At 40.8% G+C, this 17,552-nt stretch overlaps 1 protein-coding gene across 1 annotated transcript; it reads right to left on the bottom strand.

The window, feature by feature from the left end:
* Positions 1-5,379: 5,379 nt before the first annotated feature.
* On the bottom strand, positions 5,380-11,648 carry Spp1 (secreted phosphoprotein 1). Its single transcript, XM_059275308.1, has 6 exons — positions 11,588-11,648; positions 11,454-11,492; positions 9,087-9,167; positions 8,136-8,177; positions 6,845-7,138; positions 5,380-6,163 (listed from the first exon to the last, which is right to left on the bottom strand). Exons 1-6 carry the CDS (start codon positions 11,639-11,641, stop codon positions 5,774-5,776), a joined length of 900 nt encoding a protein of 299 aa, XP_059131291.1. The 5' UTR covers positions 11,642-11,648; the 3' UTR covers positions 5,380-5,773.
* Between the last annotated feature and the right edge of the window lie 5,904 nt (positions 11,649-17,552).

Raw genomic sequence — 17,552 nt, 5'->3', positions numbered from 1 at the left:
CCTGTTTATTTCCTGATAGTAATGAATCGGATCTTCTCAGTTTTTATCTGTGCTTGTCTTGCTAGAACATTTTAAATTAATTTGTGGCAGGACTGGTATTGTACCCCAGGGCCCAGTGTATCCAGGGCAAGCACTCTACCTCTGTGCTATAGCCCCAGGTAACTAACAGTTTAGAAGAAGCAACACGTTTTATTATGTCACATGATTGCCTGTTTTGTCCGTCTGCTCTTGTCTACTGTTTCTTCTGCCCACAGTGGGTTTGCTTCTAGTTTCTTGGGGTTGAGACTCGGATCATTGTTTTACCCCGGAGGGAGATAGTGCGGTTCTGAATCTGGCTGTCTCCTGTATGACATCCATGCTTTATCGCCATCTTTCCCTCAGTCCAAGACAAGGCAATGCATGGTGAAAGTCAAGCGTCAGAGCCTGTATTTAGGGTAATGCCCCTCTTGTCCTCACTCGGCAGAATGTGGATGCATCGTCTTCATGCAAAACTTTGGGAGTTTTACTCAGCGATATCCAGATAATAACTTCAAAGTGTACCTTGACATGTGTGATTCTGGTAACGCCGCACCATTAGGATCTTACACTCAGGCCTGTCCCTTTAGACCTGCCCTGCATTCTTCTCTGTGAGACAAGTCAGTAGATTCAGCCACCTCAGCATTTAGGGTCAGTTTATCTGTAAGTTCCTATGTATACATGAATGTGTGTGTGTGTGGAGGGGGACGGTCTGAAGAGCAAACCTATGACCTTGCTTATGCTGGGTAGGAGAACAACTGCATACGGGTATTTCCTCACAGTAGGAGGAGTGGGTTAGTGAGGCTGAATGTGAATGATAGGCAAAAATGAAGACTGTCACATTTTTCAGTTAACTCTTCCCTTCAGAACAGTTGTGTCGTATTCAGACAAATCACTTCTTGTGCAGTGAGCCTCACATTCATTAGTGATCATTTCCTGAGTCAGTTTTTACAGTGTGATTTATGAAATTTTTTTCTAATTTTATCATTCTGTCTTCATGTTTTGTTAGTTGAGTGTTTGCCTATTAAGAAGAGTCTTTGTTTTATTCTGTCCATCTTTCAGTACTGTGGCAAGAGAGTAGAGACAAAAAAAAAAAAAAAATGCCCCAAAAAATCCTGTTGTTTTCAAAGATGCGAGAGGCAGGAACTGAGTAAATAGTCCGTAAGAGGATCATGAAATTTGTCCCCCAGTGCTTTTGGAGCATGTGTTTCTCAGCTTACTAGCCCACTCCCATTCTTGAGAATGTTTCTTCCTTCTTACTAAAATGTCCATTTATATTTCTAACCATGTGTCTCTGGTCCAGTTCTTTGCCCAGGGACACAAGAACCTGAATACTTAAGTAGGTGCCTATGGGACTCAAATCCTCATTTGAAACAGTGTTGCTAGATCTAATAAGATTTGATACAACTTGTCTTAATCACATACAGCTTGCCAGAACCCATTATGGCCACAGCCACTTTCTTGCTTTGCTGTTGGCCCGATGGAGACCCTTCAAGTCTGCTCTTCGGTTCCTTGCACGTGACCTCATCTCGTCTTTAGGTGCTTGTTTTTAGTTTATCAGAAAAGGCGGCGTCAGATCCTTGAGTTAGCCTTTTCCCGGTGATCCTGCTCAGCTGTCGGCTCAGCGTCCTTTCTCCGCATCCTTTGCCTTTGATCGGTGATCCTGGAGATGGGCCCGGCAGCCCACTTGCTTTGCCAGCTGGCACAATGGCACTTTGTCAGTAGAGGGCACCGGAGGGACACTGCAGAACTGGCTCACTCTGGCTGTCCCTGGTGTCCTTGTCCTTGCTCTTAAAGCAAGGCTGCCAGCGTCTTTCTCCCTCAGCCGCCCTGCCGGCCTCGGTATGTTGGAGGTCTTCTGAAAGCACACTGTTAGGCAGTTTCAGCCTACCAGCTGCCAACCAACCCCGACCAGGCGTCACCAACCCCGACCGGTGGTCACCCAGCAAGCTCGTCTGCTCCTCTGCTGGAGTGCACCTACCACCTTTGTAGTGAAGAATTTTAGGGAGGAGCCCCTTCTGTGCGAACTGTCCCTTATATGGGTACTCCCATCCCTATCGTTATCATTAAAATTGTCTTTTGTCTTCTATTAACACCTTATTTCTGGTAATTAATTTTTTAGTATCATAGTCTCTCTGTTCGGATTAGTGGTGAGATTTCTGCCCGCTGCGTAAACCCCATCTAACAGAGAAGCAGAATGGTCTTTGAATTGTACCAGAACTCAAAGATGCGATTTGGGGTTTAAGCTGCAGATGCCCTTGGATTTCAGCGTGTGCTGACAGGAAAGAGGCTGCTTGAATTCCACAGCATGTGGGGATGACACAACTAACTTGTGACTATTGGGGTTGATTGTGATGGTGTGCCGAGGGAGGCAAGTACACCAGGAAGCTGAGTCACTTCAATTGACGACTGATGTCTGCAAGGACAGTGATATGGGGTATCGGACATCATCTCTACAGTAATTTTCCATATGCATTTGGGCTTATGCCTGACCTTACTGTCTTCTTTCCTGGATGTTTATATGCCAGTACTGCAGTGCTTCTGGGGTGTGTGTGTGTGTGTGTGTGTGTGTATGTGTGTGTGTGGGGTAACTAGGACAAATCCTTCCTTATTGCTGTTATCTCTTTTTAGAATTTGTTCATTATATTCTTATATGTTAATTTCTGTATCAACTTAAAAGTTAGCCTGAATAGCTCTAGGGGAAAAGTTTCGTTTTATTTATTTATTATTTATTTTTAGGAATCATTATTTTTTATTTATATTGTGTGCATGTGTGCATGCATGTGTGGTTGCATGTGTTTATGTGTACCATAGGTGTGCAGTATTTTCAGAGGCCAAGAAGGGGCAGTCACAGGTGGCTGTGAGCTACCTGGCCCCTAGCTTTACTTTTTATGAAAATTGTATTATATTTTTATATTACTCTGAGAATCAACATATTTATGAGGATTAAAAGTCCTATAAAAATAAACCCTACCTATCCTTTTGTTCAAATGCTTTTCTAGTTTCAAGATATTTTAATTTTGAAATTAAAATAGAATTTTATCATTTTCCCTTCCCCTTTCCTCCCTCCAACTTTTCCCTTATACCATCCCCTTATTCTCTCTCTCTCAAATTCATGGCCTCTACTCCTTGCATTGTTGCTACACATGAGTGGTGTGTGTGTGTGTGTGTGTGTGTGTGTGTGTGTGTATTCCTAAATATATAAGTACAACCTGCTCAATCCCTATAATGTTACTTGTATGTACATGTTTCAAGGCTGACCACTTAATAATTGGATAACTAATTTAGAGGCTCCTTCCTGGGGAAGATGATTCTCTTGCTTTCTGTATTCCTTAGTTGCCTGTAGCTCTTTGTTTAGAGTTTAGGCACCATGAAAGTTCCCCCTTCCATGTTAGCACGTCTATTAGTGCTGTCCTTGCTCAGGTCTTGTGTAGGCAGCCATGCTGATGAGGCTTCATGGGTGTAGCTTCTGACATTTCTGGGACACACATTCTCAGAGCAGATTTCCTGGTCCTCTGCTTCTTGTCATTTTCCACCTTCTCTTCTTCTGTGATCCCTGAGCCTTGAGTGCAGGAGTTATGTTATAGATGTATCAGTTAGCGCTGGGTACCACACAGTCACTTATTTTTTGTGTTTTGATCATTTGTGGATTTCCGTAAGGTCTTCATTTGTACCAAGAAGATGTTCCTTTGATGAGAAGTGCAATTTATAATCATCTGTGGGTATAAGGACAAATATTTAGAATGTAGTTAGGAATTATGTTGGTTTAGTAAAGCAGTAGTTGTAGGTGCTCCTACAAGATCCATGGTTTCACTATCCCTGGTAAATTGGCTGAATTTCTAGCACTAGGCATGCTTTCCTTCTTGTTGAATGGGTCTGAAGCCCAAGGAGAGAGCTATTGGTTGCTGCCAAGATACCCATGCCACTATTGCGCCCTAGTTGATATTATGTCATGTTGATTGCTGCTTCAGTTCATAGGCATCACAGCTGGGTGTGGCTATTGGTTGCTTCCCTCCCTTGGAAGCTTGCATGGCACCTTCTGGCCTTGAAAGCTAGTCCTCAGGAAGGAGGTTTTCAGGTCAGATCCAGTTCCAACCCTCTGGGTCTTGTGCCTGAAGTACATGGTATCTTCAACCATAGGGACTTTTATCTTCAACCTCTGGAAGGCAACTAAGGACAACAACAATAGCCTACAAAGTTTTGGTGGTCTCTTGCACAGCCCTGACCAACAGCTCAAAAGCAGGTGTCTCATGATTGGATTTGTGGCTTTTGATTGACTGTCTATAGCTCTTGTGGGGAGCATTGTCAGCCCAGATGGGAATCTTTCATTTAAACTCGATTTGTATATGTATGCATAGACATATATGTAGTACATGTAATTTTAGGTAGGTAGATGATAATATGACTTCTATGACCTTTTCAGGTATCTCATTGTTATTTTACTTCCTTCTTCCGTATTTGTCTCGCCCCCTCCCTAATCAAAGCCCACCCATTTTCCTCTTCACATCACGGTACCCTGCTATTCTCATCTCGCTGCTCCCCTGCACCCCCACTGTACCTTTTCACTATCCTGTTTCTGTAGTCACTCCAGGCTATATTCACATCTGAAGATTTGGAGTGAGGAACCACAGGTAGGAAACATATAGTGTTTGTTTTTCTTGGTCTGGATGACCCCCTCAGTGTGACCTTTTCTAGTTCCACCCATTTACCTGCAAATTCCACGACTGAATTTTTCTTTAAAGCTGAATAGTATTCATGTATCAGTTGAAGGGTATTTAGGTTGTTTCCATGATTTCTAGAAGGAATATCTAGTTTTAAAGGCTAAAGGCTTGTGTGCCACTTTAGTCCTTCTGAAATTTCACATTTGAATGAAATTGAGAAGAAATTAATTTTCAGCTGAAACACCATTAAACTATATATATATATATATATATATATATATATATATATATATATATATATTATATTCTTACCTAAGAATGACCAGGATAGCTAGAAGACCTACTTAAGGTCAGGAAAGCCACATGTTTACTGAGCAAATTAATAGGTAATTATAGAAAACATAAAAATTGACTTTTGATTGCATCCAGGCTTTTGCTAGCTTTTATATTAGCTAGTGAATGTTATAATTAGGTGAGAATATTCCATAGGAGAGCCTTGTGGTTCTACCTGCTATCAATTTTCAGGTTGTCCTTGTTCCACTGATCACTAAAACCCTAAATGGCTTTAACTACATTGGGCAAGTTCATTAAAATGATTACATTTTAGAAATTGCAAAGCAATTGTGAGAAACCAATAAGGAATAATTGACACCATCAGACTTTCTACATTCAGGATATAAGATTTATTCACAGCAACAAAAATAATCACAACAAAATGTACACTAATTATAAAAACAAAAGATTGTAGTGACATAGACTGTTATAGTTTCTCTTTTAAGCATGTGAAGGCATTTTGCTTGTGTCTACATACATTTTATTCATAAAAGAATAACAATCATTAAGATGCAGTGGAGGTTTGCTTTTCTTCTACAGAAAGAACAGAGGCAAAGTGCTGAAGCTTTTAGGCTACAAGGTGTTTTCATGAAGCAACAAACTAAGCTAATGGCTCAAAATATTATCTGTCTCCTTCTCCACATGCATATACCCACTAAACTGAGAAATAAGCAGCTAACATTCTTGCTTAGCCCTCGCTAATATTTTTTTCTTCTTTTCTTTTTACTAAAAGCAAAGTAAGGAACTGTGGTTTTGCCTCATTTTTAATTGACCTCAGAAGATGAACTCTCTATTTCATGAGAAATGTAAATTTTCAGGTTGTTAATGTCTTCCTTACTCTTAGAGACTGGAACTAGCTTGTCTTCCTGGCTGTGAAACTCATGGCTCTGATGTTCCTGGCTGGCTTTGGAACTCTCCTTGCTGTCAATCACGTCAGACAGCTCAGTGCTTTCATGACTAGCCTTCTGTTTATCCTCCTGGGATTGCTCATGGCTGTGCGTTTCCACACTTGGTTCATCCAGCTGACTTGATTCATGACTGGTCTTGCCAGAGGGCACGTTCAGACGATGGGCAACAGGGATGACCTTGAGAGCATCATCCAACTCCTTGCTCTTCATGTGGGAGGTGAAGTCCTCATCTGTAGCATCAGGATACTAAACCAGAGCAGATTGAAGAGTTATACAAACAGCTGGGAATAAGAGCATTGTAATGTGTTATCTATAGCTTTTAGGTCAAACTGTACTAAATATTTTTAAAATTTGACTGAAGAAGAAAATGCACTAGCATTTACTTTGTACTTTCCCAGTCACCATGATGTCAGCCATTTCTAGTTTAGTATCTATATCATTTATGTCAGTGACAAAAACCTGTAGGGTATTCTCATAGTCTCCTTATCTCTGACTTACATGAAAAGACATTGAAAGTTAAATTGTCAAATGAATAGTGAATAACAAGGCTGAGTCTAATTCAGACCCTCTGATTAAGCTCATTATACTTGTGATTTTTAGAATTCTTCTCACATACTTAGCTTCCAAATATGACCATTGTATTTCACAGATAACTCCCTGCAGTAGTTATTGAACTAACATAAATGGCTGTTAAATATTGCTTAGAGGCTGAATTTAGAAAGATGGAATTGTGTGTGATAGATAAAATTAAAAAGACACACTTTAAACAAGACCGCCAAAGCAGGAAAAAGCTCTGTATTCAAAGGCCATAAGGCAGACTATAAATAAATGCACAGTGCCTGGTGAACAGCAAGTGAATTTGTAGACTTGGTTTCCTAGAAGTGAGCTCAAGCCACAGCCATTCCATGTATCTGACAAGGGATTTACCTGGTCATCAGAAATGTGGAACTTCCTGGACTTTGACAGCAGTCCATAAGCCAAACTGTCACCTCGGCCATCAGGGATGTCTACTGTAGGGACAACTGGAGTGAAAACTTCCATTTGTGTGGTAGCGTCAAAGGACTCATCGGACTCATCAGAATGGTGAGAATCATCAGGATGGTCATCTTCATCAGATTCATCAGAGTCCACAGAATCCTGGCTGCCTGCATGGTCTCTGTCATCATCATCATCATCGTCATCCATGTGGTCATGGCTTTCATTGGAGTTGCTTGGGAGAGTCTACATCAAAATCAAGATGGCTCAGTAAATTACTGCTTGGATTTTATACTGTGCTAGTTTTGTTGAAATATTTTAATTTCAAGATCTGTACATTTACAGTACATTCCATGACTTTAAGGTGATGAAGTGGGACTCTTACTTGCTTTTTAACACAAGAATAAATGAAATAACATTCTGAGGCACTTCTTTGGCTTTTTAATTAAATGTTATTTTCTTAGATATTTTCAAGTCAAACTTATAATGTTCATATTGATAACACATTTTCCCTCATAAATAGCATACATTATTAATTTACCAAATTCAATGAGGTAATAAGCATAAATGCTGGATTGACTTTTTATCTGAAATATAATTTCCTAAGATATCAGATCATCTGTACCTTAATAAAGAGATTAAAATCTGTAATCTCCTCCCTATTATCAAGGATAGTTAAGAGATGACTCTGTAAAGCATGGGTACACAAGCTGTAGCCCAAATCCATATAGCTAACTAAAGATTAAAGTCTATTAAACTACTATTAAACAAATTTACAAATCTATAGCACTTTTTATCTAACTTTCCTTATCAGAGATTATCTGTATATTTAAATTGAATCTTAAGGGAAAATTTATCTATTTGCTCAGCAAATAGGAAAGAGTACTTATCAAATAATCTTTAATATTAACAACAGAAATATTTTAAAGTAAAACATCTTGGCTTTGTTAAACTCTGATGATCTGCTTACTGAATATTAGTTAAAACATCTTTAAACTACCTTTCAAACTACCTTCCATACCTTCCAAGAAGCTTAAAGTTTCAAAGAACAGGCACGAGTAGACACTTCCTGTAACACTAGACTTATCTGAAGAACCTATGTATTTTGATGATGAATGAATGCACTTCCTTTCTTAGCAAGCTTTTGAGTAGAGATTCATTGGGACTCTTGCTAGTGGACTGACAGTCTGAAAGGCTTCCTCCAGATCTCTAACAGTGGGTCTCAGTGAATATGAGAACTTACGTCTTGTTTCAAGGCATCCGTTTCTTCAGAGGACACGACATTCTGAAGAAGGAAGGCCACATATTAGCACACACCATACATTTTAAGATGCTTTATTCAAAGTTATTCTGCTCAGTCTAGAGCAGGTCACATTTTTCAGCCTGACTGAGGGTTTACAGTGGGACAGACCACCATGATGTGTGCACTGGTCCTCTAGACACTCATTTGCCTATAAGTAGGGAGATCCCATTAACTAGCCTGTATGGCTTGATTAGTAGCTGTCGATCATCATTGTTTAGTGGTTTTGTTTGTTTTGTTGTTGTTATTTTATCTTTTATTTGTTTTGTGTGTTAAGTGTTTTGCTTGCATTATTAGTGTACTGTGTGCATGCAGTACCCCAGGAGATCAGAAGGGGGCAGCAGATCCCCTGGAACTAGAGTTGCAGAAGGTTGAGTGCTGACATCTGGATGCAGGAACTGAACCTAGGTCCTCTGCAAGAGCAGTCAGTGCCCTTAATGGCTGTGCCATCGCTCCAGCCTGCTGTGGGATGGTCTGTATGTCAAATGTGTTGCTGATTGGTCAATAAATAAATCACTGATTGGCCAGTGACCAGGCAGGAAGTATAGGCGGGACTAACAGAGAGGAGAATTGAGAGAACAGGAAGCTGGGTGGGGGAGACACTGCCAGCCGCCACCATGACAAGCCACATGTGAAGATGCCGGTAAGCCACGAGCCATGTGGCAAAGTATAGATTAATAGAAATGGATTAATTTAAGCTGTAAGAACAGTTAACAAGAAGCCTGCCACGGCCATACAGTTTGTAACCAATATAAGTCTCTGTGTTTACTTGGTCAGGTCTGAGTGGCTGTGGGACTGGCGGGTGAGAGAGATTTGCCCTGACTGTGGGCCAGGCAGGAAAACTCTAGCTACACCAGCCCTGTTGTTCAGTTTTAAGAAATTGAAAAACAATACCTGTGGGGCTAGGAGGTTTTGCTTCTGAGATGGGTCGGGCTCCAGCCATGTGGCTACAGCATCTGAGTGTTTGCTGTAAAGCTATTTTTTTTTAAAAAAAAGTGTGCATTTGTCATTATTAAAAAATAAACACAGGGATCTGTATGCCATAAGCTTATAAAACGGCTATGTTTCCTACTCCTTAAGAAAAAGCATGGTATATACTCATACTTTCATGCAAAACTTCAGAGATTATAAAAATAAGTTATATTTTTTATTATTGATTCATTTAATGGCACTCTAAGTAGCATTTACTATGGGGCAAGCCTTCTTTCAAAGTGATTTATAAATATTGGTTCAGTCCTTTCAGCCCCTTATGAGGTACACATCAGTATTTCCCTGATAATACCAAAGAAGCCCAACCACCATGTGGCTAGGCAGTAAGAAGTGGCGGAGCCGGTGTTCAAACCCCGGCACACTGGCCGTCAGCACCCGCCAATGATTTGCTTCCCTAGTCTACCTTTGCTGGATGAAGTTTTTTCTCAGGTTAACACACTTGATTACTATTGATCCCACTGTTTTCTCTAGGGACAAAGAGGAATTCTCTAAGGCAGTACTTCCTAAGATGGTGTCCTTAGCCCCAGGCAGCTGTTTAAGTTGTAAGTTAAGATTAAATTGAATGTAGTTAATTTCAATATAAATTAAGATAAAAAGCAAAAAACTCAGTCTCTCCATTGAACTAGCTAGCCACAGTCTGATTAGTCAACAACCACTTCAGTCTGGTGGTTAGCGGATAGCCATAAATACAATGTTAAAGCCATTGCTCAAAAATCCTATTGTGCCAGGCTGCCAGTGGTAGAAACAGAATAGGCTGTCCCTTGGGGAAGGCAATCTATCGGGAAAATGATTATGCTAATTCGGGAAGTGCATATTGTCCTGCATAAGTGTCCCATGGTCGGCTGTCACTTCACAGACATGTTACTGAGAACAAGCACCCTGGGGACTCCACTCATCCCTTGCACAGTCTCCTGAGCGGGGGTGAGTGGGGAACTGAGCTATTCTGCAGTTTTCTCACAGACAGCTCTGCACAGGACTGCTACGTTGGGTTGTTAGAGAGGCTCGCTGAAGGAAGGGGCTGCCTCTGCACCCAGATGCAAAGGCTGCTGGGTGGGGTCACTACTGTTCTCATATACGCATAAGTAGATGACATTTGTCACATGGCGTAAGTTAAATTTATAAGGTAAAGAATGTAATATGAAAAGTATATATGTAAGCAAAATGAATAGGCTCAAAAATATTCAATAATCTTAACATAAATAACTAGTGTTCATCTTTAGGGGTCTATTCTTAAAGACTTTTGCATATTTTATTCTGCTTCTATGTTTGTGAGATTCTAGAAAACTGACTTTTGAGCTTTTCAACTATATCCTAAATACCATTTGATGACCTATACTGTTATGTCTTTAAAAAATGCATTCCTGTATTTTAAAATACTTATTTTATTTTATTCTGTTTTTAAAGTAGCAATTATTGCCTCTCTCTTGCATGGAAATGCTAATTTTCCCATTTTGTTAAATTGTGATTCCACACCTACGTTCTCCAGTCTGTTGGAAAACAGACAGGCCTACTCACACCATCTTACACACCCCACTTACAAACACCTCCCTGACTGTCGTCATTAAGCATCGAAGCTGCAGTGACCCCCCAGGCAGCTCTACCCTGGCCTTTACTCTGCTCATCTGGAACTGAACTCTGTGTGCCTTTTTCTCCAAACTCCCTGGAACAAGGCCCGTTTGTGTTTGGCTGGCACATGTTCATTCACCTATTGTGGAGGGACAGGTAACCAACGCTACTGGTCAAAGAACTGTAATAAGTACAGATGTGGGTTTGGTGTTCTTTCTTGTTTAGGAAAATGTGATCTAAAGTCCATTGACCAGCACAGCAGATTCAAACAGCACACACATACTTTCTCTTCATGGCGGGCTTCTTCACAAGTGTCTTGGGTGGTATTGTAAATATTATGGTCATACGAACAGCTCTGGCCAACATCTGAGTGAAGTTCTAAAATCAGCCTCTGTGATTTTCTGCTTCTAGGAAAGCATGTTGACTCAAGGAAAGAAAGTCACTCAGGGTGCTAGGACCTATTTTATATAAGCTGCAATAGCCTGGAACGTGCTTTTGTTATATTAAAAATCTAATCATAAGGGAATCTGTAAACAGTGCCCTGTTTGGTGCTGCCTCTGTCTAGAAGAGGGAGTCAGTGAGGACTTTGAAATGAACATGATTATGAAGATCAATAAAATGGCATCAGATAAAACACTGTTGCTAGCGACCTCTGCAACGCTGGCCTACATTCTTCAGTTAAATGATCAACCCCAAGTTGCTTACCAGCTTCTTTTCGGAGCTGCCAGAATCAGCCACTTTCACCTTTAAGACAGGAAAGTGAAGGGGAAAACATGCATGAGAGTGTGCCCAAGCTCATTTACTTTCGAGAATTTTCTCTGGGCTTCAGTTGTACTCACCGGGAGAGAACAGGCAACGCCAAAGAGGCAGAAGCAAACCACGGCAAATCTCATGGCTGGTGGTCCTGCAACAGATTGTGAGGAAGTGTGACACCCGGACAGGTTCAAACACACCTCTCCGCGCTCCACACCACAGCCAGGCCACTAATAAATTATGGAAATGTCATGTCGGTGTGTAAGCTTTTGAGTCAACGTTCCTGTGCCTTTTCTTTCTCTCATCTCTCACCATTAGCAAGGGGTAGGGATGGGTGGGTGGGGGCAATTTCACAGCTTCTGTTTATCCAAACTTTACATCTGGAGTCTCAGAGCTTATGTTACCACTATTGGATGTCTCCAGCTCTCCACACCTAAGATCAGTTTCACAGTGCTCTGGTAATTAAAACAGTGAACTATGGTGGGAGTACTCTTTCCGAGGAAGAAAACCAAAAAGAAAACAGAATAATAACAAAAAAAAAAGTTGCCTTTCCATTTTTCCAATTTGTATTTCAAATGTGATTTTTTTTAACTTAAAAAAGAGAAAGGGATACAAAGATAAAATAAAGCTATCTTTGAAATTGAGTAAGATATTCCATTTGCAATGGAAAGCATTGAGAAGTCAATGACTTTTCTGCGCATGATAACGAGTCCACATGTTATCACATGAGCATCTTAGTTAAAAATTGAAAAGCCAAGTGTAGAAGCTAGACATTGAGAATTCCTGTCCCAGATGAGTTAGTTTATTAAAAAATAACAGTATCCTACTTTAATTGTCTCCACAGTCATCCAGCAACTTTAAAATGATATAGATATTTGTTCCAAAGAGAAAGAACTTTGCAATGTGTGTGTGTGTGTGTGTGTGTGTATGAGAGAGAGAGAGAGAGAGAGAGAGAGAGAGAGAGAGAGAGAGAGAGAGAGAGAGAGAGAGAGGTAGCAGTTTTCTCTGCCCTTTAGAGAACCGATTCAATTTATTTTTAACTTCACATTCCACTGACTTTGAAGATACCTGGAAGCCTGCAATATATCTTACCTGGTTATTCAAAAGCCTAGAACAGTACAAGTCTGACTGGCAAGTGCTACAGTTAAAAGTACATTCTTTGGACTCACCCACAGAGTTCAGCAGGAGAATGTGCAGCCTCACCCGCCAGCTTACCTTGGCTGCTTTCCTCCGAGAACGCCGCAAGGGACTGCAAAGCCTAGGATGCTGATGCCCAGCTCCTCTGTCCTGCTGCCGACAGCTCAGACCTCCCAGGATTTAAATGCTGCTCCAGACAGTCTCCACCAACCCAGGAGGCGGAGTGATGTGTCATGAGGTTTTCGCCACTGCCCGGCCCACCTGCTCCCACACTTCCCCCTCTGGTTTTGTGGTTGAAAAAAAAAAAAAAAAAAGGAGGAAAAGGAAACACACAAAACATTACTTACATACAATGTCATTAGCTACCCTTTTCATTTATGGGATGCATTTAGAATCCTGGAAGAGCACTCAGGTCCACAAGGAAGGGAAGAGCAAATCCTTCTCACAGAGATTTCATTTATAGTTGCTGGATTAGTGGGAAAACATAATGGGGATGAAAGGGACCGGGATGGAGTCTCTTGCTTTGGACCTAAGTTACAGGTAAAGGCCACATGGATATGCCACTTGTCTCTTTTGGACTTCTGAAGACTGGAAAGCTGCTGTTCCTGCAGGCGGAGTTTTGAGACCCCCACCCCACCCCTTGCCTTTGATTTCGATTGCTCAGGTTGCCTGGGGTACAGGGGCTCAGGCTTGGAATCCCAGCACTCAGGTGGACCATTATGAGTTCCAGGCTAGCCTGAGCTACATACCATGTTCTAGACCAGCTTGGGCTACAGATTGAGACCCTCTCACAAAAATAAATAAATAAATAAAATAGAACAGACAACAACAACAAAGATAAAACGAAGACAAAACAAGACACACAGCTCAGTTTTGACACTTCAAATATGCAGAAGCATGCCATTTAGACAAAGCACACAGTGACCTTGAAATTCCACTCATGCCTGTGAAGTCATGCCTCTGGTGACCTTTCAGAGATGTGAGTCTCTGTGGCGCTGTCAGAGCAGCTGGGAGGTGATGGTTCTGATAACCCTGTAAACTGCGTAACCGTGGAAAACACAAGAGGGTGAGTTACTCCAGGCAGAGGCTGCCTAAGCAAGCCCCTATGGGTGAGGGCGGCATGGCTGCTGGGCCGGGAAGCTGCAGGAGCCAGACCTGGGCTGCCAGTCTGTCACCAATGCCCTGTGTGACCTTGAACGAGTCACTCAGCCTTTCTACAGAACAATGGATTTGTTCACGGACAGTTAACAGTACCTGAGGTGTTGCAACGCGCCCCCCCCCCCATTTTAAAGATTGTATACACTAACTATTGCTGAAATCTGCAGCAAAGGCGAGCAGCCATGACTTGTAACGTCTGTACATTGGGATGATGGCTGATGTAAGAGATCTTTAAGCTGTGCACATTAAAGGGTAGTCTAGATATCTCTAAAGACAGAACTTCTATTTGTGGATTGTCCTTTTTGAGTTTTATTTTCCAACGTGTATAAAGTTGGCAACTTAATAAGAAAAGCAAATTTTATTATCTGTATTAACAAGACTTTACTGAGGAGTTAAAAGCAGATAAAATTCTGGGTGAAGCAGAACTGCTTTAAATATTAATATTCTCCTGCAGTTACTTCCTTTCTTCCCTTACCTGAAACAGAGAACATACCGCTTATTATGTTACACGTCCGTTGTAAGGGCTCCACAGTAACTGAGACTAAAAGGTAGGTCAGACCATAACTGCATTAGTTGTCAGCCCTACCTGCCAATTATTGCTTCTGATATGAATCTAGATTACATAATCCACACGGTTAGAATAAGAAGTGCAAGGCTGTTTTGAGCATTTGGGTTATCTCTTGATGGATGTATTCTAAATGGATTGATAGTGTTAATTTGAAGGTCATTAGCACATGCTTTATTAAGGGGTTACCTATGACTATAAAATATAAATCACACAAGTTATAAAGTCATAAAAAGAACTTTAGGCTTCTTATTTCTTATAAGCTTCTTATTTCTGCTTTTAAAACCCTTTTTCCCCTTTAAGCACAACACCCGCATGAGTCTGTCATGTTCTCAGGGTAGTGAAGGGAAATTCCACAAATCCTAAAAGCAACAAGATGTCCACAGAGTTCACTGCAGTTTACCCTGTGCCCACAGGAATGATTCAACACGAATTAGGGAGGTATAGGAATAGATTTTGCTGGAGCCGCGCCACCTCGAGCTGAACCATATGACCCTTCCCAGGACTCTTCTCTTTGTAACTCCCAAGTGCCACACGATGGCAGCATTTCTGGAAAGGTGACAGCCGGCAAAGGCTTCAAACATTTTCTGAAAGCAGCAGGGGAGAACGTCCTCAGAGGCCAACTGAATACACCGACTTCCCGGAACGCCAAATAAGGAAGTATTTCCCAACAGTGACCAGTTCACAACCAGGGCCAGGGACCCTGAGAACCAAAGCACCCCTGTTTTGTTCTGTTGATGCCTCCAGCAATCCCAGGTTGACACACTCCTCTGCTTCCCTCTTCCTATACTCATGCCCCGAGTCCAGCTTTGTGAATTCAAGGTTCAAGAATGTCTGTGCCCCTTGCGTTGGGAAGATGAGGCGGTTTGTGCAGGAACAATTCAGCACAGCAGGGAAGGACAACGTGCCCTTCTGACTGGAGGAGGCACGTGCCTTTGCCTTCTGAACTCAAATATGCTGCTGACATTTTCCAAGTGGGATTTTCCAGTTGTTAGAATTCACACATTAAACAATATAAACCCGCGAGTAGTATCTCTTGTATATCCACATCTCGTTCTTAGATGACTTTTGGTTGACAGGACCAAGAGTTTAAAATACTCAAATTCCCTGTAAATCTTGCCAATGAAAATAAAGAAGTTTTGTTGCAAAGAGTGATTTGTGATCTTAAAATGTAAACACCCTAAGAAGTTAAATAGAAACACATAAAGAATATAATTATTCTCTTGTTTACATGAAAATTCCCACATCACTGGAAAAGTTAGGTGCTAAATGTCACCTACATTGAAATGACATTTTATTATATTGACATCCATCTTATTTGGAGGCTGCTAATTAGATTCTACCTGGTCCATAGCTTTCTCAGCTCTACAGCTGTGCATTTTGTCCCTAAGAAAAGGTCCTGACGTCTTGGAATTGTCTTGATGGCATGACTGATCTGTCAGACGCCCATTCTATGGAAAGAGGACATTATTAATCAGAGGGTGAGATTTTTAGGTTTAGACCTGAAATTAGGTTGGTTTACAAACACCATTAAGAAATAGTATAAATCCCATTGTTTAATAACATAGACAACAAAATTCACCTCCTGAAAAAGTGGTCTTATAAGGGTAAGCATTAGTTTTGAATTAAGACAAATGAAAAAGTTTTACCTTCAAGCTCAAGAAATGTTACAGAGTTTAAAGAAAAATACTCACTGACTCAATTACTTTAATTTCCATGTTTTATTAGAACGCAAACAGGTTTAACTGTGAGATATTCCTGCACATATATCGTTTGACTTTGTTCTGATTCTTTCTCTTCTCCATTTCCCTCTCTCATTCTCTTGGCCCCTCTTGTTGGTTCTCAGAGTCCTTCTGTTTGGTTTCATAATAAGTAGAGTAAATTCTATCACACTCCCTTCATCTTATCTCACTGTTTCTTTTAGACTCCTTCCTCTTCTCTCATGTTTCCCTTTCTACTTTCATATCCGACACACAAACACACACACACACACACACACACACACACACACACACATTCACTCACACACTCCAACATACACAAACACACTTGAACACATACAAACACACTCACACACACTCTTACATATACTCACATACATACACACACACATACACACTCTCACATACAAATTTAAATCTATATTTGAGTGTTTTTTTCTTTTAACATAAATGGTCTCTACTCCCATCTATTTTTCTATGACTATCATAATCTCATTCTTTATAACTGAGTAAAATCCCATTGCGAATTTATGCCACATTTTCTCTGTTCATCTATCTATTGATAGACACGTAGGTTGGCTCTATACTCTGGCCTTTGTGAACAGTGCAGCAAGGTACTTGGATATGCAAATGTCTTTGTGGTATATTAATTTGGAATCTTTATTATATTTATGGATTGGGTATCTATAAAAAAAAAACAATGATCCACATATGAGTCTGGTTTATTTTGATTAAGATAATTATCTCCACTTGTATCCACTTTGCAGCAAACTACATAATTTCATTCTTTATTGGTAAAAGACCATTCTATATACACAACACATTTTCTTTAACCATTCATCTGTTGACAGATAGGTGGACTAAGCCCATAACTTTACCACTCTGATCAGTGCTGCAGTAAACATAGGTTTTAGGTACCTCTGTGTTGTGTAAAGTTGGCCACAGAGCTAGAAGTAGCATAGCTGTATTGTATGGTCTTTCTGTTTTCAGTTTTTGTTTGTTTTGTTTTTCGGGACAAGGTTTCTCTGTGTAACATCCCTGGCTGTCCTGGAACTTACTCTGTAGACCAGGCTGGCCTGGAACTCAAAGAGATCAGCCTGCCTCTGCCTCCCAAGTGCTGAGATTAAAGGTGTCACGTGACCTGCTGGTTGTTTTTGTTGTTTGTTTGTTTTCCTTTTTAGAATGCCCTATGCCGATTTCTATGGTGAAATGGTTATGCTAATGTACATTCCTCCAGCTGTGTATAAAGGCGCCCTCTCCCCCACGTCCGTCAGCACTGTTGTTACTTGACTTCTCTCTGAGCTGTTCTAATCAGAGTGAGATGGAGTCTCAGGGTAGTTTTAATTTGCATTTTCCTGCATGCTAAGGATGCTAAACATTTTTATATGTTTATTGGCCATTTGCATTCGACCTTTTGAGAACCCTCTACTTCATTGTTTTATTTGTTGACTGACTTGTGTGGTTTTATGA

This window comes from Peromyscus eremicus, chromosome 10, assembly GCF_949786415.1.
Source record: "Peromyscus eremicus chromosome 10, PerEre_H2_v1, whole genome shotgun sequence".
Taxonomy (NCBI): Eukaryota; Metazoa; Chordata; class Mammalia; order Rodentia; family Cricetidae; genus Peromyscus; species Peromyscus eremicus.
The sequence above is the reverse complement of the archived record's forward strand: the minus strand, read 5'-3'. Positions and strand labels throughout refer to the sequence as shown.